The sequence below is a fragment of the Ananas comosus genome, linkage group 16 (assembly GCF_001540865.1).
Source record: "Ananas comosus cultivar F153 linkage group 16, ASM154086v1, whole genome shotgun sequence".
Classification (NCBI taxonomy): Eukaryota; Viridiplantae; Streptophyta; class Magnoliopsida; order Poales; family Bromeliaceae; genus Ananas; species Ananas comosus.
The window spans coordinates 2,553,025-2,579,030 of NC_033636.1; the positions used below are offsets into that span (position 1 = coordinate 2,553,025).

Consider the following 26,006-nt stretch of genomic DNA (forward strand, 5'->3'; position numbering starts at 1 on the left):
TTGAACCGATGAAAAATGACTCATTTTCAAATTATTAATAACATTATATTGTTGGTACAATCTTTTTGATGCTTAAATAAGCGAAATTATTGCAAGTTAATAAGAGTTCATCACGAAGAACAAACAATTTCCAACTGATTAAAATATGGTATCTGCCTCTTCAGTATAGCTTTGCTTCATGCTTTTCCAATGTGAAAGGAAAAATGAAAAAGAGTCATCATGAAGAAAAAATAATTTCCAGCTGATCAAAATAATGTATCTGTCTCTTCCGGTATAGTTTTGCTCCACGATTTTCCTATGTAAAAGGACAAATAAATAGAATAAATTAGAATCAATAACCTAGAAAGTAATTGTAAATAAAATAACAAAGCAACATACCATAATATATTCGTTCCATTCAGCATCGGTAGCAATTACTGAATGATTTTCATCATCCCAGCCAAACTTCGGATGCTTCCTCATATTGCTCACTATTTGATATTCCTTCTTGTAAAATTTCAGACGCTTTTCCAAATCATTAATATTACATCTCAATCCAGTTGCTTCTCTAAACTCTGCCATAATGTTATGCCAAACATTTTCTTTAAAGTCTTCTCCGTTTTTCCCACCATTAAGAGTATGCTCCACCATCAAATCAAGAAGTGTTATATCATACTTTTTTTCCCAAATGACTAAAGGCTGATCAGTCATCATGATCTTTTTCCTCGATACTATTTTACGATGCTCTATGCTATAAAAATAAGAATCAAAAGAGAAGCGAATCAATATCCATTGCTATCATTCTATAATCAAAAAGAGGCATATTCTTGTTCTTATTTGCTACAAAAAATTATATAAGAACTCCAAGTTACTGCTATTGATATAGGAAATATCAATTTTCATTTAATAATGAACAACAAAATAAATTTTTTAATTATAAAGAGATAAACAAATCTATAGTTTCCCAATTTTGTTAAGAGTTGATTACATTTGAAACTACAAGACAGCATATTAAACAAAAGTTAAATATAATAGATTTAAGAAGAATCTTTTTTTGATTAAACAATGGTATTCCCTATTTTAGAGAACAGAGTTGGCGTCGGCTAAAGAAAGCCTACTCGCCTACATCAACAGGTGAAACAAGAGGAAAGAAAATCAAAACAAAATAGGAGAGAGGCCAAATATGCCCAACAAAACTTAAAGCGAGCAGATTAGGAAACCAAAATGATGACGCAAACACCTAGCCGACGCCCAAGTCGCAGTCTTAGAGTCAAGTCCCTGAATAATCATAATTTGAACTGAAACACAAATTTCACTACATATAACTCATTCAATAATCATAATTTGACTAAAATCATTATGAATTTATTGCAAGTCACTGAGTAAACTTTTGATAGCCATAAATAGAAAATACCTTCCATCTTCTCTTTGTCATCACTTAACCTCTTTTTTGAGATTTCGAAATATAGGTTCTCTCTACATATACAATTTACAAATAATATTTAGGAAAACTTTAGATATACCCTTGTGGTTACTGTATTCTTTACTTTAGTATCTTGTGATTTTAACTGTATCAATTAAATATCCTATGGTGTTATTTTCGTTTTTCGCTATACTCCCGTAATTTTTTCTGTTAAAGTATCATGTGTCACGTACGTGATCATCAAAAATGTGGCGCAAAGATCAGCAGGAACAACATGAGACCCTCTAAGAACAATCAGGTAAAGCCCAATGAGGTGCCATATTGTTTTTATCAACCTTTGTGGCCATTTTTGATGATCATGTGCTGACACATGACACTTTAGCGATAGGGGTGGCAATCCAGCTTGCTATTCGTAAGCCAGCTCGTGTTCGGCTCGAAATGAGCTCGAGATCGAATCGCTCGTTTAGTAAACGAGCCAAACACGAGCTAAATTATTCAGCTCGTTAAATAAACGAGCTGAACATGAGCTGGGGTTAGCTCGCTCGTGTTTGGCTCGATAACAGCTCGAATACATATGTATATTTTATATTTATATAATTTATTTAATTTATATTTATATATATAAATAAATAATTATATATATTATATATTTTTATTATTTTATTTTTAGCAAAATAAAAATATAAAGTCGAGCTCAATTATAAAAAGATTCATTTATATGTAAAGTTTTAACCATGTGATCAAATTCTAATAGGTAAGACTTTATAAATTTAATTTTTATATATATCCAATCTAATCCTTTTAACTTATTGTTCGTTGGTCAGCTCGTGAGCCAGCTCGTGTTCGGCTCGTTAATGCTCGTTTATTAACGGGCCGAACACGAGATGAATTTTTCGGTTCGATACTTTAATTTAGCCGGCTCGTGTTCAGCTCGTTTATTAAACGAGCCAAACACGAGCCGGCCCCAGCTCGCTCGTGCTCAGCTTGTTGACACCCCTAATTAATACATATTATTTGTACTTACATTTTATAATCAATTATACTTACATATTATAATAAATTATTTTTATTAAATTTATTTTTAAGTACAATTTGAAAAAAAAAAAGAAAATAGTATTATATTTTAAATGTTCATTTACATAATATATTTCATATCAAATTTGTTGTGAAATATTAATCATATTTTATATCAAATTCACATCACTTTTTTTCACTATCCTCTATTATTCTATAAAATTAACCAAACACAATTTGAGTTATTTCTAAGAATCTATACAATTCCATTAAAGGGTGAACCTTGAACTGGTCTCTCTGTGATTTCGGAGTTGCGGGTCCCACAAGATACTGTTTCCTCTCTCCCATCCTCTTCTTTGTAGGCCTCTCATCCCTATCATTCCCTCCTCTCCCTCTCTCATCATGTAATATACCAAATTTCCAATAGGATGTACCGAAATTCAGTCAAATGGACCGAAGTGTGGTAGTGGACAAGATGGTGAGGTCCGTGAGACGTTCCGAATGTTTCGGAATGGTTTGGATAGGTATTTGGGACCTTGGAGAGCAAATCGGAAAGTTTTGAGTCAATTGAGAGTGTTTTTGCTCTTGGGGTCCGGACCTTGGCAGCAAGGTCCGGACCTTGGCAGCAAGGTCCGGACCTTAGCTGCGAAACTGTGAAAATTGCTCTCGGGGTCCGGACCCTGAGTGCAAGATACGGACCATGAACACGCAGAAATTCTGGATGGTCCAAAATAGCAATTTTGTGAGGGCCCTTGGTGCAATTGTCATTAAGGAGGCTTTATATAAGGGCCCTATGCCCTTAGTTCTCATTTTCCTTTGTATGAGACCAAAGAGAAAAGCTCTTTTTCTCTCTCTAGAAGCTTCTCTCACTCTCTACTCTCTCCCTTTCTCTCTTTCTCTTTTTAGAGTTTGCTCCAAGAGTGGAGCTTGGAGGAGAAGAAGGCTTGCTTAGGGGTGAAGCTTGGCTCTTGTGCTTGACTGGAGGAAGAAGCTAGAAGTTGAGGTGAGTCTATGTAAATATGAGCTAGGGTTTGGTTAGTTTCCTTCTAGATGATGTTTCTAGGAGATGCTAGGTTGGATTAACTCATGAATTCCTAAGAAATTTGGGTATTATATAATAATAGAACCCTAGGGTCAAAAATGGGGTTTTGTAAAGTATGAGATCTAATATGGATTTGATCTCTTGTAGCCCTAATTGGAGTATAAACCGACGCGTTGGGAGACTCGGATCGAAGTTCCGACGAGTCTACGTCGAGTTATTGGGGAAAAACCTCATTTCGGCTTCGTTTGCCGTGGGTCGAGGAAAATCGGCGACCATAAATCGTGAAACTTGAGTTTTAGCCTTCCGGCATCACTACGAGGTGAGTGGTGCTATTCGAACTCTTCGAATTTCTCATTATGTCTATGTCGCCTTTTTGAGCATATATGTACACATGTGGCATTTATGCATTGTAGGGTTATTGTGATGTGTGGCTAAGTGGTGGGATCTCTTGTATGCTTTTCATTGTAAAAATACATGTGAGATGATAATGGACCATGCATATGGAAACCCTATAAATGTATGAATTGAGTGTTGGACTATGACAATAGTAAACAAGGTGACATTGTGACTAGAGGGAATGAATAGTACCTAAAAACATGGTATGCTAGACAAGATAAAACCTTATGAGCATTGTGGCAATAATGGCAAGATATCATCAAAGTTGAGGGTTGGATTATACTCACAGTTGGTCTATTATACTTGAGGGTGGTCGCTCCACCTCAAGCGGCGAGCTCCGGAGTGGTCACCAACTGGGTTGTAGTGGAATTCTCTCCAGTAGACGGTCCCGTCGGGTTGTAACGGAATTCTCCCCGACAGAAAGGGATTTAGTTGGTGAGTTGGGGTTAACCATAGGTTAACCAAGAGGATTGGGTAAAGGCAAAGGTAAAAGTGAATTGCATGCATCATGAGCATATTACTTGTTGTTCAGTTCTTGTACAGGCATTGTAGTAGCATTAGTATGGTTTGCTATCTATCTCTTCTTTTCTACATATGCCTGAGTAGACCTAGTGGGTGAGTCGGCGGGGTCGGCGGCCGAACCTACTGAAAACTTTCATTAGTTCTCACACCACTAACCTTGCAGATCCTAACGCGAGCGGGGCGGTCGAGGATCGAGGCAAGGGCATCGCGCCCTAGATAGCGGGCTTCCCGAGTATAGCTTGTACCTTATTCCCTTTCATCTTTTGTATATGATGAAAAGTGTGATGTAAATGGACATGTAATAAATGAGCCAAAGGGTTATGTGGTACATGTTTTGGTGAAACACATGTTATGTATTTGGAAAAATGGAAGTAATTTATGGCAAACTTGTATTTGGTTAAATATAATCAAGAAACATGTGTGGATGTAATAGTAGTAGTACTTTCACTTGCTAGGTGGTCGCTGGCCCTTGTGCAAGCTATGTATATCTGAATTCTTCTTGTATGAATTGTTATACATGTTGATGTTGAGTTGAGCCTTGGGCGGACAAGGGAGTTGTTGTCCGTTCGGCATCTGTGGACGTACCCAAACTGTCACGCCCCGAACCGCAACCAATTTGGTCGATCCGGGCACGTCGAACAGACGCCGAACGGAGAACACCTCCCCTGTCCGTCCAAGGCTCAACGACCAGATCAAGTACAATCAAGCGCCTAGGAAAAAGCATAATACACATACATGATCTAGCAAGCGATGATACAAGCACCACAAGTGCTAAACAAGTAAGAGCAAGAATCACAAGTGTATACAAGTGAATAAAAGAGAGAACATTCTATCTATTACATCACATTGAACCATAATTGATTTACATTTACATCTCCAAAAATATGGATACAAGTTCATCAACAGCTCTCCAAAAACATCTCACATCCTATACATCATCTACGCTTATGTACATAGGTGTCTCTAATGCAAAAGGAAAGTCACTACTACTAGGGCGCCATGCCCTTACAGCGATCCTCGCCCGGAGCGCTCGAACTCGGCCCTGCAACAAAGTGGGGTGAGAACTATACAAATATAGTTCCCAGTGGGTTCGGCTGCCGACTCCGCCGATCTTCCCACTAGGTCTAAGCAGGCATAAGCAGATAGATAGATATGGAAGCAACAGTAACATAGTAAGGAAATGTACAAATACTCTACTATGCCTCAATCAACTAGGATGAATGCATGCGCTACATAGTAAGTAAACTAGCTATCATGCTACTATGTTCAACAAACAATGCCATTCAGTAGTTCACCCAATCACTTGGCTAACTCGAAGGTTCGCCCTCAACTCACATCTCAAGTCTCTTCAAGTGGGAAGCTACCCAGCATTTACCCCACCCAAGACCGTCTGCGGAACAGCTAGCTACTGCCCCTAGTGTGACCGCCTCCAGAGTGCACTAATGGGGGGAGCGACCACCCCTAAAACAACAGGCTATGTGAGTACGATCCAATCCTCGTCAACTGAGGATATCCTGTCAACTAAGGTTAACATCCACACGGGAATCCATCTATCCCTATGTTCAATATCATAGTGTCTCATGCAACATCTCACCACTAGGGAATCCACCTATCCTTCGGTTTACAAGTGTTTTTTACACTAAGTTTTCATGCCACTCGTCATGTTATTTACACTATTACATGCCACTCGTTATGTCGTTGCACAACCATCAAGTTCATCTCTCGTCTCGGCACTATAGGATTTCAACATCAAGACCCAATCCCTACTTATCCACTATATCATGTATTCCACTCGTACTATGATATCAACTAGGAAAGCATAAGGGATGGAAATGCAACACAATCCTACAATGCATATATGTAAGAGATGCAAGATCAATAGTGTACATAGAATGAAGCCCGGTTGCTTCGGAATGGCACCCCCCACCTTTTGGTGATGCCGCGACTCTAGGAACACAATTCGGCGAGTCTTGGAAGCCTACGCCGCGAGCTGCGGTAATATGTACCGAAACAAGCTCCTTGCTTGACTTCTTCACGCACACTCGTCGGATTGCCGAACCGAGCGCACCAACGCGTTAAAATACCTAGCAATTAGGTTTAGACATGATCAATTTAGATCAATACCCAACAACTCACAAAACCCTCATTTTGAAGCCCTAGATGATAACTATGCAAGAATCCATCAAATAACCTCTAGATTCAAGCATCAATCAACTCCTTAGCATGCTAGGGTTCAACCAAAACCAATTCTAGAGTATATTATCCAAACCCTAGAAATCTACCATTAATGGACCTCAAGCTTACCTCAAAAGCCATGCTCCAATTAAGGAAGAAGATGAAGAAGGAGATGACCCTTCCTCAAGCTTCAATCTCCACCAACTCCTTCTCCTCCTTTCTATCTTTAAGAGAGAGAAATAGAGCTTAAAGAGAGAGAGAGGCTTGGTTTAGGGCACCAAGGGGAGAAATGAAAGAGAGAGAGAGCTATCTCCCATCTATACCCCTTCACATGTGCATATTTGCACAAAACACCCCTCACTATCCAAGTTGTGCACTGCCCCAGCCTGGGCATTTTCGGGCTACGGGAACCGGTCCCTCTAGAGGAGGACTGGTCCCCGAGAGCAAGTTTTCACAAGGTATCACTCTGCTGCCACTTCCCACACATACGGGGTCCGGTCTCTTATTGGAGGGACCGGTCCCCGAGAGCAGAATTTTTGTGCGCAGAGAATTTCTGCCACACCAAGCTACGGGTATCGGTCCCTCTCGCCAGGGACCGGTCCCCGAGAGCAAATTCAGCAATTTTGCAGAGTTGCACTATCTTGCTCTTTGAGACCTTCTACAACGCACTTTATGCATTTTCGACGCCTTCGGCCTTTCCGAAGTGTCCCAATCCAACACTAGGTAGATTTTGACTGAAGTTCAACTTTCGTATTTCGAGAATTCACTTCCTTACATCCTCCCTTCTTAAAAGGAGTTTCGTCCTCAAAACGAACTCAAATCCAAACCCATACCTCAATTCACTCCTCGAAAAGATGAGGATGATGCGCTCTCATCATTTCCTCGAGTTCCCAGGTGGCTTCGCAATCGTCGTGATTGCTCCACCGAATCTTGACGTAGGGAATCTTGCGATTTCTCAACTTGCGCACCTCTCGAGCGATAATCGACACCGGAAACTCTTCGTAGCTCATATCTTCTTGAAGTTCCGGTGGTTCATACAACAAAGCGTGGTCGGGGTCGTGAATATATTTGCGAAGGTTAGAGACGTGAAACACATTATGAACGTCCGCGAGCTTCGGCGGCAACGCAAGTCGATAAGCCACTATGCTAATCCGCTCCAACACCTCGTACAGCCCAATGTACCAGAGGCTCAACTTTCCCCGCACTCCGAATCGCTTTACGCCCCTCATGGGCGATACCTTCAAGAAGACTGTAGCACACTGGACCTGTGCAAATTGCGAGGTTCGAGTGATTGGATGTGTTCCGAGCTGTTCCATACTTGGTGGAGGGTCGTAGAATGTTTTCCGACCTAAAAAGTTCGAAAACCTGAGTTCTGGACGAGTCCTGAGAGTTTTTACTCTCGGGGACCGGTCCCTGATAGGAGAGACCGGCCCCCTCAGCACAGTGTCGCGGCCAGCCTGAGGCAACCGGTCCCTGGCAGGGAGAGACCGGTTCCCAAACGTTGGATTTTCGGGGCAGGCCGAGAGACCGGTCCCATGTCGGAGAGACCGGTCTCAGTCCGAAAACTGCCCAGACCCGGGTGTGCACAGAATGATTTTTTGGGGGACCTAAGTGGATTTTGTTACCTTAGATGCTATAGAGAGCCTCTCCTCTCCCTCTCACTTATATTCCCTCTCCCTCACACTCCCCCTACACTTCTAAAGAGAGAAGAAGAAGGAGAAGAAGAAGGAGAAGTTGGAGAGCAAGCTTGAGGGAGCCTTGGAGCATCTTCCTCTTTCCCATTTCTCACTTTTGGAGGTTTGGAGCTGGGACTTGGAGCTTTGTGGTGGATTAATCTTCAACCCTAGGGCATTTTGAGCTTGGTTTGGAGCTACCAAGAAGGTTAGTTGTTTGTTTCTTCCCTTTAGACCATGTTTTGTTGGTTTTTAAGAGATGAAACCCTAGAATGGGATTTTAGGGTTAATTTTGGGCATTTTGAATCTAGGGCTTTTGAGGCTCAATTGATTGGATTAAAATCTTCCTTTGGGTTGGATTGGAAGGATTCTAGCTCCCTTTTGGAGCTCGAGAGAGATTTTTACTCCCTAGGTGAGTTTTTGCCCCTTTGCTTGTGGTGGTTAATATTTGAGCCTAGAGTTGTTCGTAACGTTTGTTTATCTCTTCGGTCCTTACTTTTAGGGTACTTAGAGACTTGTGGACAACTCCGTTCGGCGAAGCGAAGGACTACAAATGGTTCGGTGGGTTCGACCTAGCCACACAATGAGAAAATCTCATTTGTGATGATCTGAGTATCGTTAAATAAAAAAGCATGCATAATCATGTTAGATATATTTATTATGAATTTTAGAATCCTTAACATGCATATGTAATGTATAGTAAATTTTTGGACCTTTATGTGGTAGAGTGCATGCATGTGAGACATAGCATTCTGGTTGAGATTTGGAACCATAATTTCTATCGTGAAAATGAACATTGCTATCATGCAATTAACCTTTATGCCCAATTGTGACATTAGGGACTTTGGAAGCCTAGAGAGGCTTGGGGACTTAGACTATTTGAGAATTTGGGCCAATGTCATAAAGAGGCATTTGGCCAGGGCTATAGTGAACATTGGTATTAATGTCTTAATTGGAACATAGAATATGAATTGGGCTTGATTAGTTGTGATGCTTAAGTGTCATAAAGAGGCACTAAGCCAGTGGGTGTTGGGTTATCACATTGCGACATAGAGCTAGACCGTTGGGTTACTAGTAGCTATTGCCACGCTTGAGACATGAGGGTTGGATACTTGAGCCTTTGACTACGCTTGCTAGCCATTTGTGCTCATTCGCACATGCTTGTGAGGGTCGCTCCCTACAAGCCGGCATTCCGGAGTTAGCCTACGCGACTTATGTTCGCTCGTGCGGTATTGAGAAGCCTACGGGGTCGAGTGGGACAGACTCATTCCAAGAGCAAGAATGTTGGGCTACCACAAACACTTAGGCGGCACAAGCTGGACTACCTTGGGTAGGTCCTTAAGTGGAAATGGAAATCGACACGGTGTTGAGTCTGTTATAATCACTACTAGATAGAGAGTAGTAATTGGATTACTTGGACTTGCTTCTAGCATAGTTTTGGACACTTGAGTATACATACATACATGTAGTATGCTAGGAGATGTTACTTGTTGCATTCATATACACATTGTTGCCATGATAAAGCATGATCTTCATAACTTCATAAAGCAAACCGTGACATTTAGCTGTGGCTATGTAGGGACATACTATTTGTGACAAAGTAAAGGTGCATCATATTAATGCCATGTTTAATTGCAATAGTATCTTAGCATTCTAGTTATGCTTTCATAAATGCAATTTATTTATTATTACTGCTCTCTTTTTAGACTTACCCTTTCTTTAGGACCTAGTGGTGCATTGAGTTGAGGTCAGTAATTGCTCACTGGGAACTATAAATCATAGTTCTCACGCCCTCTGTTTTATATTTTCTTTCAGAGCTTTCCACACCGGGAGAGACTAGGGACCGTGGGAAGGGCGTTGCTTCGAGCTAGCTCTTCAGCGAGTGACGAGTTGATAGATGGTCTACTCTCGATGTTTTTATTTTTGGAGAGGTTGAGAGTTGTTTCCGTGTATAGAGACCACCCTTTTGTGTACCTTTTTGGAGATGATATTGTATAACTTATATTTTACTTTTATTGTTTAGCTTTTTCCGTGTACCTTGTTATAGATTATAGATCTACTTGTGCTATGATATCTCTAGTTGTAGTTCATCTCTTGTTTTATTTCCGCCGTTGTTGTAGATGCCTTATATGTGCTGACATATGGCGGGTCTGGGCACGCTACCGGGAGGGCCTCTGACGGTCCCGGGGCGTGACAAAGACGCGGTCTCCTACCGCGAACTCCAAGTCTTGCCGGCGCTTATTTGCATAACTTTCTTGTCTAGATTACACCGTGAGCAATCTTTGATGAGCAAGGCGGACCTTCTCTTTCGCCTCCCATAAGAGATCGGGGCCTAACACCGCACGTTCGCCCACTTCACTCCAGTGTATCGGAGATCGACACTTTCGCCCATAAAGAACTTCGAACGGTGCCATCCCAATACTAGCTTGATAACTGTTATTGTAGGCGAACTCGGCCATCGGTAGGTGATTTGCCCAACTGCCCTTATAATCAATGACACACGACTACAACATATTCTCCAGAATCTGGATAGTCCTCTCCGACTGCCTATCTGTCTGAGGATGAAACACGGTGCTGAAATCGAGTCGTTTGCCCAACGCCTCCTACAGGCTTTTCCAAAAGTGCAAGGTAAACTGAGAGTCTCGATCCGATACAATTGACTTCGGCACCCCGTGCAACCTCATTATCTCATCAAGGTATACCAGCGCCAATCTATCACCTGCCTAGGTAGTGTGGATCGACAAAAAGTGAGCCGACTTCATCAAACGATCCACAATCACCCAAATAGCATCGTGGCCGCCCGTCGAACGAGGCAATCCGACCACGAAGTCCATCGATACATCCTCCCATTTCCAAACGGGGATTGGTAGGCTTTGAAGCTTTCCAGCTGGAAACCGGTGTTCCGCTTTAACTTGTTGGCACACTAAGCACTGCGCCACATATCGTCCAACACCAACTTTCATTCCCAGCCACCAGTAATGTAATTTCAGATCTTGATACATCTTGGTGCCGCCTGGGTGGATACTATAGGGAGACCAATGCGCTTCTTGAAGAATTAACTTGCGGACTTCTTTATTTTCTGGCACACACCACCGGTTTCGAAACCGAAGCGCACCCTCGGCGTCTACACTGAAATCGCCGCCGTGTCCGACCTCGATGTCACGCCGCACCTTTTGGAGATTCGGGTCTGCGGATTGCAATCCCTTGATTCTCTCCAACAAGGTCGGTTGGACGACGAGAGTCAACAACATAGTCGGAATCTCCGGAGCTACAACCTCAAGATCTAATCGCCCCATTTCCTTCCACAGGGGCTCTTGATTAGTGACCCACACCGCGAGGTTCTTTGCCGACTTTCTGCTAAGTGCATCTGCGACTACATTTGCCTTTCCGAGGTGGTAGAGGATTGTGACATCGTAATCCTTTAACAGCTCCAACCACCGCCGTTGTCGCATATTGAACTCCTTCTGTGTAAACAGATATTTAAGACTTTTGTGGTCCGTATATACCTCGCAACGCGCGCCATACAAATAATGCCTCCATAACTTGAGAGCAAATACCACCGCGGCTAACTCCAAGTCGTGGATAGGGTAGTTCTTCTCGTAGCTTTTTAACTGTTGGACGCATATGCGATCACCTTCCTGTCTTGCATTAGAACACACCCTAAACCCAAATAGGACGCGTCGCTATACACCACGAAGTTTTCACCCTGCATAGGTAAGGCGAGCACCGGAGTCGAAGTCAATCGCTCCTTCAACTCTTCGAAACTTCGGTCGCACTTATCACTCCAAGCGAACTTGGTGCCTTTCTGAGTCAGACGGGTAAGTGGAATAACAATCTTCGAGAATCCCTCCACGAACTGTCTATAGTAGCCCGCCAAGCCCACGAAGCTTCGAACCTCCGCGACATTAGTCGGGCAAGGCCAATCCTTGATCGCCTCCACTTTTCTCGGGTCAACAGAAACTCCACCCTCGGAAATAACATGCCCCAGAAATGCGACTTCTCAGAGCCAAAAGTCGCACTTCTTTAGGTTTGCATATAGCTTCTCATCCAGAAGGATTTGAAGCACTGTCCTCAAATGCTTGGCATGCTCCTCGTCATTGCGAGAATAGACCAGGATGTCATCTATGAAGACCACGACAAATCGGTCCAAGTTCTCCCTGAAGACACGGTTCATTAAGTCCATGAATGCTGCCGGGGCATTGGTAAGCCCGAATGACATGACCGTGAATTCATAGTGTCCATACCGCATACGGAATGCGGTCTTTTGCACATCTTCCGGCTTTATCTTCAACTGGTGGTAGTCAGACTGAAGGTCTATCTTCGAGTACACTTGCAACCCCTGCAACTGATCAAACAAGTCGTCGATCCGGGGCAACGGATACTTGTTCTTTATCGTAACCTTGTTCAACTCGCGATAATCCACGCAGAGTCGAAACGATCCGTCCTTCTTTCGAACGAATAATACTGGGGCTCCCCACGGCGACACACTCGGCCTGATGAATTCCTTGTCGAGGAGATCCTGCAACTGATCCCTCAACTCCCTTAATTCAGCCGGTGCCATACTATATAAAGCCTTTGAGATCGGCGCGGTACCGAGAATCAAGTCTATAACGAACTCGATCCCTCGGTCCGGCGGTATCCCTGGTAAATTCGCGGGAAACACGTTCGGAAACTCCCGCACCACCGATAACTCCTCAAGTGCCGGAGCCACTCGATCAGCTTCCACAACGGTCCCCAAGTAAGCCGCGCAACCGCTGTTCACCAACTTTCTTGCCCTCGTCGTAGATACCGTCGCGGCGAAGCACGAGCTCTTACAAGCCCGGTAAGCAAACTCCTCTTGTCCCGGCTCCCGAAACGTTATCACTTTGCTTTTGCAGTCAATGGAAGCATAATATTTCGAGAGCAAGTCCATGCCCAAAATGATGTTGAACTTCTTTAACTTCTTGAGCACCAACATGCGGATCGGCATAATCCAGTTGCCCAACTGTACCGGACAAGCCAAACACTCCTTACGAATAAGAAAATCGCACCCAGGGCCCTCTACTCGACAAGTGCTTTTACTCAACTAGACTTCTATGCCATGCATCTCAGCGAACGGTCTACTAATGAATGAATGTGTAGCACCTGTATCAAACATAGCCCTGGAGCGAACTCCATTAATCAAAACCATGCCTGCCACTACGTTGCGCTCCTCAGCCTCGGCAGGCTCCTCGGCTTGAGCTTGAGCGGCGAACACCTGTCCACTCAGAGCCGATTGCGTCACCTCGGGCTGACGCGGCACCATAGCGCGTCCAGCAGATGTAGCGGCAGGTGGAGCTCCTCCATAACGAGCCAGAATCGCAGGAGTCGACGCAATAGATGGGGCAGGTGAAGTTCCTCCTCCTGGACAGTCGTGTGCAAAGTGCACCGCTTGCCCGCACTTGAAGCACTTGCCTTGGCGCTGATCACACTGCGCTGCTCGGTGGCCTCCACCACAAAAGACGCACCGCTGTGTTCTGCGACTCCACGGCTGCATCCACGGATGCTTCGGGGGCTTCTTGGAACTTGATTGTCCCCCCCAAGCCACCGCCCGGTCGCTTCTTCCCCTTATCTCTTGACTTGGCCATCAACTCATGCTCCTCTCACATGTAGGCATCGCCATGCTCCGCCCACAAAGCTCGATCGAAAACCTCAGCAAAGGTCGTGAGCTTGAACAGTTGTACGGCCTTATAAATCCCCGGCCGAAGTCCTCGCAAGAACCAGTCGGCCCGGTCCGGTCATCTCGAACAATATCCGGAACACAATCTATGATGTGGGAGAACTCCTGCTCGTAGTCTACCACTAAGCGATCCCCCTGCCTTAATTTGTGAAACTTTTTCTGCACCTTCTGCTTTACCGTGTCGGGGAAGTAATTCGCGAACATCGCCCTCTTAAACTCCTCCCAAAGCAAAGGTGGAAGGTCAGAAGGCCGATCTCGCTTCACCTGCTTCCACCATACCTTCGCCGCCTTCTCAAGGCAATGGGTGGCGAGGTGCACCTTGTCCTTCTCCGAGGTGTATAAGTCCTCGAAGAACATCTCCATTGAGTCAATCCATGACTCCACCATCGACGGCTCCACCTTCTCCCCTTCAAAGACAGGCGGGTTAAACTTCTTGAACTTAATGAGAGCCGCCAATACACGCTCCCGCTCGACTTCCTCGGCCGTTGCATCGGGTGTTGCCGAACCCGAAGGAGCCAGAGGAACACTCGCCGGCAGGGGACGTACTGCCATCGGAACCGCCGCTATGCCCTCACCCTCAGCCGCTTCAGGCGCGCGTGTAAGGACTGAGAATTTTTTTACAGTGCTACTAAACTCTCTGTTGATGATGTTTATGTGTGTAATTTAATTACATAAGCACTCGTCAAGTTTCAGGAGAAAATGAGCTAAAATGGAGAAGTTACGCGATTATTAGTTTTCACTTAAGTGAATAGTAACTCCGGTTTTCCGGAGAAGCCACGGAGTAGAGTTGGCTTTCGGCGCGTATCGGACTCCGTTCATAGCGATCCAATAGCTCGTTTTAAACGGTTCAGCTATTCTGGAACCAATGGCACTGACGGATTTTAGATCTGATGCATGGTTTTCGAGAAAAAGGAGTTTTAAGAAAAGAGGGTTTCCGCTCTTTGCTATTCGTGCATTTTAAAACTCCTCGTGCTTTGTATAAGTGATCTAGAGATGGGTGAGAGATGTTTCAAGTACCTACTGGTGGTAGGGAATTCAAATACGAGTTTGAATTAATGGATTTCGGGTTTCCACCAAGGCCTATGTGTGATATATGGATTAGTTGGAGAGAGGTCGGATTTTGTCGCAAATCGGCAAGCAAATCGGATGAAACGAAATGGTGGTTTCGATGCCTTCACCGTGCTGAACGCGATGGTGCAATCCGTTCGGAAATCCGATGAACGGATTGCCGGATATCGCATGATATCCGGAAAGGGGTAGATTATGGCAAATCGGGAATTTCGCAATAGTCCCAATATTTTATGCACCGTTTTGCACAAACTTGAACGTAGAGGGACTTATGCACATAATATACGTGCTGGTGGGGGACCTAACTGAAAATATGTGGCTTTGAGGGGGTTTCTTGCAAATNTGTGTATTTGATCGACGCCGTGCAAATACAGGGGAGACTCTGTCCGTGTGAACAGTGGATTCCCTGTATTTGTGGCGGATCTGGCATACTCTGGGGTCAGGTTTTCAAAAAAAAAATTCAGACGCTTTTCCGTTTTGTTTTAAACTGAAAAGGGACCCCGGGGCGTGACAGCGCGCGTCGAGGGTGCGGGCGGATCACCGCCTTCAATTGCCGTCGCGACCGCCGCCGCCACCTGCCGCTCCATGAGCTCCTGGAGTTGCTCGAACCCGCTATCTTGGCGCTGCACCACACAGGCTAGTGCAGTCACTTGCGCCCGCAACTCCTGCATCTCGCTAGACCCAGCTTGCTCGGGCATCTCAGGAGGCGGTGCCGAAACGGATCTACGCGTGTAGTGTCTTGGGAACATTAGCTCCTGAAACGCAACAAATCGGTTAATTACCTTAACCCGACAACCTCTTGTAACTACGAGGCGAAACGACTAAACAATGAAATTGGGCGGAAGCACACAAGTGTACTCATTCTAGACTCTTGGTGTCATGTTGTCGGCCGCCAATATAACCACCTCGAGTCAAGAACTAATACCACTTGAATCCGTCTCTATCAACACTAGAGACACTCTTCAACTTCGACCCAATCGATCAACATCCACCACCAGTATAAGTTCATGTTTCACTCACGCACCTATAGCCTTAAGGTTTACCGTCCTAAGGTCTCCTAGGTCAATTCTAAACTCTCTCTTTAGTTGTTCTTAACTTGCTCTGATACCATTTCTACCTATCACGCTCCGGAACGCAACCAGTTTGGTCGGTCCAGGCACGTCAAACAGACGCCGAACGGACAGCACCACCCCTGTTCGCCCAAGGCTCAACGACCAGATCAAGTACAATCAAGCGCCTAGGAAAAAGTTTAATACACATACATGATCTAGCAAGCGATGATACAAGCACCGTAAGTGCTAAACAAGTAAGAGCAAGAATCACAAGTATATACAAGTGAATAAAAGAGAGAACATTCTATCTATTACATCACATTGAACCATAATTGATTTACATTTACATCTCGAAAAATATGGATACAAGTTCATCAACAGCTCTCCAAAAACATCTCACATCCTATACATCATCTACGCTCATGTACATAGGTGTCTCTAATGCAAAAGGAAAGCTACTACTACAAGGGCGCTATGCCCTTACCGCGATCCTCGCCCGAAGCGCTCGAACTCAGCCCTGCAACAAAGTGGGGTGAGAACTATACAAATGTAGTTCCCACTGGGTTCGGCCACCGACTCCGCCGATCTTCCCACTAGGTCTAAGCAGGCATAAGCAGATAGATAGATATGGAAGCAACAGTAACATAGTAAGGAAATGTATAAATACTCTACTATGCCTCAATCAACTAGGATGAATGCATGCGCTACATAGTAAGTAAACTAGCTATCATGCTACTATGTTCAACAAACAATGCCATTCAGTAGTTCACCCAATCACTTGGCTAACTCGAAGGTTCGCCCTCAACTCACATCTCAAGTCTCTTCAAGTGGGAAGCTACCCAGCATTTACCCCACCCAAGACCGTCTGCGGAACAGCTAGCTACTGCCCCTAGTGTGACCGCCTCCGGAGTGCACTAATAGGGGGAGCGACCACCCCTAAAACAACAAACTATGTGAGTGCGATCCAATCCTCGTCAACTGAGGATATCCTGTCAACTAGGGTTAACACCCACACGGGAATCCATCTATTCCTATGTTCAATATCATAGTGTCTCATGCAACATCTCACCACTAGGGAATCCATCTATCCCTCGGTTCACAAGTGTTTTCTACACTAAGTTTCCATGCCACTCGTCATGTTATTTACACTATTACATGCCACTCGTTATGTCGTTGTACAACCATCAAGTTCATCTCTCGTCTCGGCACTACAGGATTTCAACATCAAGACCCAATCCCTACTTATCCACTATATCATGTATTTTACTCGTACTATGATGTAACACACTGGACCTTTGCAAATGGCCGGGTTCGAGTGTTTGGACTGTGTTCTGAGTCCTTCCAGACTTTCTGGTAGGTCGTTGACAGTGTTCCGACCCATGGCTCACATCCTGAGAATTGTAGTATTTTATGTAGCGCTAAGGTCACTAAAAAGTTGGACTTAGCCTACCCTCGGATTGCTTTCTGCACATGGTGAAACCGGTGACATGTCGATGGTTGTACCAGTACACATTTTGTACCAGTACACTTTGATGGTTGTACCGGTACACTTGTGGCGAATATCCAATCCAAGGCTCGGGTTTGCAATTTCGTGGGATTTGTACCAGTACACTTTCCCGTGTACCGGTACACTTTGGCAGATTTTGAGCAGTTTGAACTGCAGGGGTGTTTTTGCAATTGTGGCTATTCTATATAGCACCCCACGCCCCTAGGGCTCTCCCTGAGCCATTCACCAGCAGAGGAAGAGGTAGCAGACTTCTCCATTTGATTTCCTTCCTCATTTCTTAGATTATTAGAGGAATAATCACCTCTTTTTGCTTCTTTTGGTGCTTTGGTGAACTATCCACCATGAATGAAGCTTGGAGCTTGGGTTTGATGCTAGTTGAGGAAAGATTCTTAAAGTTTGAGGACTTTGAGCTGGATTGAAGCCTCTTAAAGGTTAGTAGCAAGATCTTCTCCTCTAGATTCGGTTTTTGAAGGTTTCCTTGAGATGAAACCCTAGAATGTGATTTTAGGGTTGATTTTGGGCATTTTGATTCTAGGGCCTTTTGAGCTAAATTGATTGGATTAGAATCTTCCTTTGGATTGGATTAGAAAGATTCTAGCTCTCTTTTGGAGCTTGAGAGAGATTTTCTACTCCTTAGGTGAGTTTTTGCCCTTTTGCTTGTGGTGGTTAATGTTTGAGCCTAGAATTGTTCGTAACGTTTGTTTATCTCTTCTTTCCTTACCTTTAGGGTGCTTAGAGAATTGTGGACAACTCCGTTCGGCGAAACGAAGGGTTTCACGATGGTTCGGTGGGTTTGACCTAGCCTAGCATATGAGAAATTCTCATATCTTATGTTTTATGCTTCGTAAAGTTGAAATTCATGCATTTTCATGATAAATATAATTATTGTGAATTTTAGGATGCTTAACATGCCTATGTTATGTGTAAGGGATTTCGGACCTCTATGTACGTAATAGAGAACTAGCATGTGGGACTTGTACATGATTGGCATCCTATTGAGACTTGGAATCATAATTCCTATTGTGAAAATGAGCATTACTTGCATGCATTTAAAGCTATTCCTATTTGAGACTTAAAGGATCTTAGTAAGCCATAAAGAGGCTCGGGGACTTGTACTACTTGTGAATAATTGGGCTAATGTCATAAAGGGGCATTGAGCTCGGGTTAAATGAGAACCTAGTACTAATGTCATGAATGGAACATAGATTATGAAATGTGTTAACTGATAACAAGCTTAAGTGTCATAAAGAGGTACTAAGCATAGTGAGTATTGGAACATCACTTTGAGACATTGAACTAGATTTTTGAGATGCTAGTGACTTTTACCATGTTAGAGACATGATGATTGGGTATTTGAGACATTGACTATACTTGCTTGCCATTTGTGCTCATTCGCACATGCTTGTGAGGGTCGCTCCCTACAAGCCGGCACTCCGGAGATGGCCTACGCCACTTATGCTCGCTCGTGCGGTATTGAGAAACCTACGGGGTCGGAAGGGATAGATTCATTCCTAGAGTGGGAATGCTGGAGCTACCACCGACACTTAGGCGGCACAAGCTGGACTACACTATGAAGGTCCTAGACATGTTGGAAATAATGACATTAAATCGGAAAATGACAATCACTACTAGATAGGCTTAGTAGTTTGATTACCTTGACATGCTTATAGTATAGCGTTGGGACTTGTAATATACATGATAGTCTTATTTGTTGCATCATAGTATACTTAGATGCCTTGATAGAGCATATTCATCATACATGGATACAGTGGATCACGATATTATTTGCTCATCATGTTGGGATATATTATTCATGCTTGGACTTATTTCTTTTTGATAATGTAGATGTGCAACACATTGACATCATGTTTATTTGCGACATAGTAGCTTAGCATTTTATTTATACTTTCATAAATGCAATCGATTTACTATTATTGTTACTTTTTGGACTTACCCTTTTTCTTTTGGGGCCTAGTGGTGCATTGAGCTGAGGTCAGTAATTTCCCACTGGGAACTATAAATTATAGTTTTTACGCCCTTTGTTTTATGTTTTATTTCAAAGCCTTCCACGCCGAGAGAGGCTAGGGACCGCGGAAAGGGTGTCGCCTCGAGCTAGCTTCTATCGAGGACGTGTTGATAGGTGGTCTACCTCTCGTTGTTCCTTTTTTGAGAGGTTGAGAGTTGTACCAGTGTATTAGAGACCACCCATTTTGTGTACTTTTGAGATGGTTATTGTATAACTTTATGTTTTCTCTTTATCTTTTAGTTTGTTCCAACTTCTCTTATCATAGATTATAGATGTGTACTTGTTCTGATATCTCTAATTGTAGTTCATCTCTTGCTTTATTTTTCGCTGTTGTTGTAGACGCCTTATATGTGTTGACATATGGCGGGTCTGTGCACGCTACCGGGAAGGCCTCCGCTGGTCTCGGGGCGTGACATATGATATCAACTAGGAAAGCATAAGGGATGGAAATGCAACACAATCTTACAATGCATATATGTAAGAGATGCAAGATCAATAGTGTACTAAGACATAGAATGAAGCCCGGTTGCTTCGGGATGGCACCCCCCACCTTTTGGTGATGCCGCGACTCTAGGAACACAATTCGGCGAGTCTTGGAAGCCTACACCACGAGCTGCGGCAATCTGTACCGAAACAAGCTCCTCTCTTGACTTCTTCATGTACACTCGTCGGATTGCCGAACCGAGCGCACCAACGCGTTAGAATACCTAGCAATTAGGTTTAGACATGATCAATTTTGATCAATACCCAACAACTCACAAAACCCTCATTTTGAAGCCCTAGATGATAACTATGCCAGAATCCATCAAATAACCTCTAGATTCAAGCATCAATCAACTCCTTAGCATGCTATGGGTTCAACCAAAACCAATTCTAAAGTATATTATCCAAACCCTAGAAATCTACCATTAATGGACCTCAAGCTTACCTTAAAAGCCTTGCTCCAACTTGAGGAAGAAGATGAAGAAGGAGATGACCCTTCCTCAAGCTTCAATCTCCACCAACTCCTTCTCCTTTCCATCTTTAAGAGAGAGAAATAGAGCATAAAGAAAGAGAGAGGCTTGGTTTAGGGCACCAAGGGGAGAAATGAAAGAGAGAGAGAGAGCTATCTTCCATCTATACCCCTTCACATGTGCATATTTGCACAAAACACCCCTCACTATCCAAGTTGTGCACTGGCCCAGCCTGGGCATTTTGGGGCTACAGGGACCGGTCCCTCTAGAGGAGGACCGGTCCCCGAGAGCAAGTTTCCACAGGGTAGCACTCTGCTACCACTTCCCACGCGTACGGGGTCCGGTCCCCCCTGGAGGGACCGGTCCCCGAGAGCAGAATTTTTGTGCACAGAGATTTTCTGCCACACCAAGCTACGGGTATCGGTCCCTCTCGCCAGGGACCGGTCCCCGAGAGCAAATTCAGCAATTTTGCAGAGTTGCACTATCTTGCTCTCCGAGACCTTCTACAACGCACTTTATGCATTTTCGACGCCTTCGGCCTTTCCGAAGTGTCCCAATCCAACACTAGGTCGATTTTGACCGAAGTTCAACTCTCGTATTTCGAGAATTCACTTCCTTACACAAACTGACCAAATTGGTGGTCGCGAGGCGTGATACATCACTTTTTCTCTCTCTCTCTCTCTCTCTCACCTTTCTTTCTCCAGCGCAGAAGGAGGAGGAGGAGCTCTGCTGGGGGTCGAGGAGTTCCGCGGCAGAGGCGCCGGAGGAGGAGGAGGAGGAGGAGGAGGAGGAGGAGGAGGAGGGGAGCGCGGTTTCTGGGACGAGGTGGAGCGGGGCGCAGGGCGAGTGCAGCGCGAGGCAGAGGATGCGGTGCACGGATCCCGAGGAGTTGGCGCCGGCGTCGGCGCCGGGCTGGCGCCGCAGCAGCAGTGCGGCGAAGCTGAGGTTGGGGTCGGCGGCGGCACACGCTGCCTTGACACGGCGGAGCGCTGCGGAGTGCGGATCGGCGGTAGCAGTTGCCCCATCGTCCTCCCACTCCACCGCCGCTGCCACGAGGGTCCTTGAGAAAGTCGAAGGCGTCGTAGAGGGCGGAGAAGCGCCGTCCCACCCGTCCGGACCCACGGCAGTTCCGATCGCTACACCTCTTTTCACTCCGAGCGCTGGATCATCGTCGCCGCCTTGTCGCCCTGCGACATCGCTGCCGCCGCTCGCTCCGGCAACCCATGAAGGAAGAGAAAGAGAAGAAGGACATTTTTGTGAGGGTATTTCTGCAAAATACCAACTGGAGCTTTTGGAGGGACATATTTGTGAGGGCAAAAATGTCATTTCACAAATCCTCTGTTAAAAAATAAATAATTCACTAACGGATTCTAACCGGAGGAACATATCTGCATACATTAGGACTTTTGTAAGGACAACTTGTGGAAATTGAGTTTTGCAGGGATATATATGCAATTCACTATGTTTGCAGGGATGTGTATGCAATTAACCCTAAGATATAATAGAGCTAGCTTAAGCATTTTGGGCAGTGGCTAGGCCCAAGATATTAGGAGAGTTTAAGTGTGTTAGGACATGAGTAGTCCTAGAATGGATGACCCCCTGAGAAGTTGGGACGTCACAGTTGGTATCAGAGCCAATTAGCAGTCGGAAGTGTGAAATGAATCTCGGCTGAGTCGAGATTATAGAGCGGGGAGAGCGAGACTCTCATGCTATTGACTGTTGTGGGTGGAGCGCAGCTCACCACAAGGTCGGTTTAGGCTAGCGAGATGAGTCTCAAATCGTCTGATACTTGTGACTCTGAGCTCGACGAGGACGTCATGGCTTAAAGGAAGGAAAATCTGAGACCCTAGATAGTACTATATATAAGATATAATAAGACTAAAACTCTTAACCCGGCCCAAGAGTTGTTGTAATATGATGACATAATAAGATTTTAATAAATTGAAATATCATATCGTAATATAGACGTTTATAAGACAGTTTTATTTTTCACGGTTTTTTGGCTTTAACGTGTAAATTCATGTATTTAATCAAACATATCTTAGCAAAAAAATAAAATATTATTTTCAAAGATTAGGATTGAATTTTTGAAAAATCCGAATATTGTAAATGCAATGTACCTAAAGAAAGATTTGATTATTTAAATGTAATTCTTCTCTAAATATAATATGTAGCCGTAATAGAAAATTTTTTGCCATCTTTTTACACACATTATATAGATCGAATAGCTGTTGAAATTTTGCTCGTCTTATCAAAATCATGATTGATTTTGCGCCAAATTTTCACTTTTCTTAGATATTACTATGATAATATGGCTAAATTACAAAAAAATTTCTTATAAATACCCGCTTTTATGTTTTTCCTTCCTAATTTTCAAAAATCTATATTTTATCATCTCAACGTTTCAAATTGTTGCATTCAGCCCTCCTCCATCAAGGTTCCGTGGCTATTTCGTCTATTTCTTATAATTTATACCAAAAATACCCTCATAAATTACAGAAAAATATTAAAAAAATAGTTTTTCTTTTATAAAAGAAATAAAGATAATGCGGTTATTTTGCCTTCTTCATTAACGCCGTATGCCCCCTCAAAATATTTCTGAAATTTTAAAGGGTCAAAATAAAGGTTTTTGAAATTGGGAGAGAAAAAGTAAAATAACGGATTTTTTTAAGAATATTTTCTGTAATTTAGCTTATAAATACCACAAGTTTGAGGACCAAATTAAGTAAACTTCACAAACTAGAGCATTATTGGTGCCAATTAACTGCGCGTATTATTCCAACCATCAAAAACGTTAGGCTTGAAAGCAAACATGTTGGGAGGGGCTAAGGAAGAAGAGGACATACTTGCAGCCGCCGCCACCGCGTAACTCGCGGAAGCAGTCGAGGAGGGACCCGTCCTCAACACCCCATTCTGCCAAAGTTGTCTCCTCTCCCATTTTCCGGCCATCGAAGAGAAGGGATATCTGGTGTATTGGGATGCCGATCGCCTCCTCTATCTTCACCATCACATCCCAGACTTTGTCAGAGCCATCGACCTTAAAGGTCATACCAATTTCACTGATTGTTATTGCCCTCACGAAGATCTCCATACCACCATCGCCGCCACCGCATAAGGCCTGGTCCCAGAAGAGGTAGGACCCGTCCTGAACACCGCATTCTGCCAAAGTTTTCTCCTCTCCCATTACCAAGTCATGGAAGATAAGCCTTATCTGGTGTATTGGGATGCTGATCGCCTCCGCTATCTTTACCATCACATCCAAGACTTTGTCAGAGTCATCCACCTTATAGGTCATACTAATTTCGCCGATTTTTGCTGCCCTCACCAATATCTCCATACCACCATCGCCGCCACCGCGTAAGGCCTGGATGCAGTGGAGGAGGGACCTGTCGTGAACACCGCATTCTGCCAAAGTTTTCTCCTCTCCCATTAGCAAGCCATCGAAGAGAAGCCATATCTGGTGTATTGGGATGCCGATCGCCTCCTCTATCTTTACCATCACATCCAAGACTTTGTCAGAGCCATCCACCTTAAAGGTCATAATTTCGTGGTTTCCTACTGCCAACACGAATATCTTCATACCACCATCGACATAAAGCTCTGAAAAAGAGCCGGCGGCGACCTCCTCTTCTTCGCAGTCCATGCTAAATGGCTACCCTGTCAGCTGGTAATTAACTAGAATCAGTATATGTAATTAACATGTACAAACTAATTAAGAAACTTCATGATCAGTAAGGACTACGGCGCACCAATTAAAATATATTGGCCGATCTACGGAGAAAGAGAAGACAAGATAACTATACAACTAGGCGGACTAAATCCACAGTAAGAAAATAAGAAAGGAACAAAGCGAATGGAAGAAAGGAGAAATGATTACTTCTAATCATATCAAGGCCTATTAATAAATGCAACTTCTTTAAGGATCCTATATATGGAGAGAGTAAAGAATTACACCTCGGAATTGAGAGAAATAAGGCTCCCTGCGGTGACTCCAGCTGAAAACTTTGGTGCTCTCTGTATGGTCGGTAATAATCCAGCAAAAGGAGATTATCCGACCCAGCGGAGGCTTGATAGGTCGTGTGCGTGCTACTTTTGCAATATTATATTTCTTCTAGATAGTTCTAAGAGATAAGACCGATCGAATAGCGAGGGCCTTCCTCGTTAATTGATAGTTGTTTGAGAGGAAAGGCCTAGGTAATAGTAGTCAAAGAGGAATCTTACCGTGTGGTCCCACGCGTAACTGGTGTTTCCATGCATATTCTGCCGCTATTAAAAACTCTTCCCTACATGTTGATGCCACATGAGATCTATATACACTCTTAACAAGTCTACCAATTTCATTGTGCCAATGTCAGTTTGCATTAGTTTTAAAAGAAGACAATTAATGTACATGCTAATTTAATCAATACATGTTGCATGTGCAGAATACTTTATCCAGTGTTAGCGGCGAGTCTTTGTTAAAGTTTGTTACACCATTACATCCATAAGACTTTTTAATTAAGCCCTACACACCGACGCAAATTTTGATGTCTTAAACTCCAAATCTGAACACATTTCGTGTTTTTTATGGCATTTAAAAGACTTGGGCTGTAGACGACTCTTTCAATACGAACTGAAAAGCAACCTAGCTAGCTTGTTGACTTAGTATTTTTATGGAACTTTTAAACTAATAATATTTGAAACCCAACTTCATAAAAATATTTTTAATTTTACCTCCCATTGCACACTTCAATTATTTTTTTTTTTTGTAATTTCTTCAATATTTCAAAGTTTGATTACTAGATTAATTTTTGTTAAACAAATACAAAGATCAACCAAAATCAAGCAAGAATTGTCTTTTTAATGCGAGGACTAAAGTGAAGCAATTTTAGGAATTCAATAGATCGAATGCTGAACTTTTACGGCGGTGGGCCTCCAACAAATATGTTCTATATACTTGTTATAGCATATAGAGATCTCCACAAAAAGTAAAATAAAAAAGACAGGAAAGAAAGAAGACAAATCAAAGAATCTGGTATGTTGTTGTTGAAGCAAAGCAAAACAACTTTATTGAAGAAAAGTTAACATCTACCCAACATGCGTCCGTACATGGTGGTGATGACCACTAATTAATTAGCGCCCGGCTTCGGCTTCAACTTAATTAATACCGGGTTATCTATTTATAACTAATTACATAGAATCCTACCGATTTGATTTCATCTTAATCACAATTTAAATAATCAAATATAATAATGGATAAGATCAAATAATCTAGTCCTAATCTAATAAATCATTAGCATTATCTCTAACACTCCCCCATAATGCTAATGTTCTTTACACTGATCTTATCTCGGCAAAATATGAATTTCTCCAATAGTAGCGGCTGTAGTGTACCGAATCCTCGATGCGCAAAAATCAAACTTTAGTCAAAATTGACCAAAGTGGAGTTGGGTGGAGAGAAGTTTACTTGGAGGTGAAGCTATCTTTTTCTACACCATT

The 26,006-nt window shown here is 43.4% G+C and overlaps 1 protein-coding gene across 2 annotated transcripts; it reads right to left on the reverse strand.

The window, feature by feature from the left end:
* On the reverse strand, positions 1-24,693 carry LOC109722151 (polyubiquitin-like). 2 transcript variants are annotated; one of them, XM_020250047.1, is made up of 4 exons: positions 24,483-24,682; positions 23,375-24,192; positions 379-730; positions 1-295 (listed from the first exon to the last, which is right to left on the reverse strand). In XM_020250047.1, the coding sequence occupies exons 2-4, from the start codon at positions 24,169-24,171 to the stop codon at positions 218-220; spliced, it is 1,227 nt and encodes a 408-aa protein (XP_020105636.1). In that variant the 5' UTR covers positions 24,172-24,192; positions 24,483-24,682; the 3' UTR covers positions 1-217. The 2 variants fall into 2 exon arrangements, with proteins under 2 accessions (XP_020105636.1, XP_020105637.1); XM_020250048.1 differs by lacking the exons at positions 1-295; positions 379-730 and adding an exon at positions 5,186-5,500 and having other exon boundaries at positions 24,483-24,693.

Bases quoted from the DNA above. Each gene is read 5' to 3' on its own strand.
- LOC109722151 (XM_020250047.1), bottom strand. From the start codon at position 24,171: ATGGACTGCGAAGAAGAGGAGGTCGCCGCCGGCTCTTTTTCAGAGCTT. The intron at 731-23,374 runs GTATGTCCTCTT...TTATTTTTATAG, and splicing joins CGCGGTGGCGGCGGCTGCAA to CATAGAGCATCGTAAAATAG. The intron at 296-378 runs GTATGTTGCTTT...CCTTTTACATAG, and splicing joins AATGGAACGAATATATTATG to GAAAATCGTGGAGCAAAACT.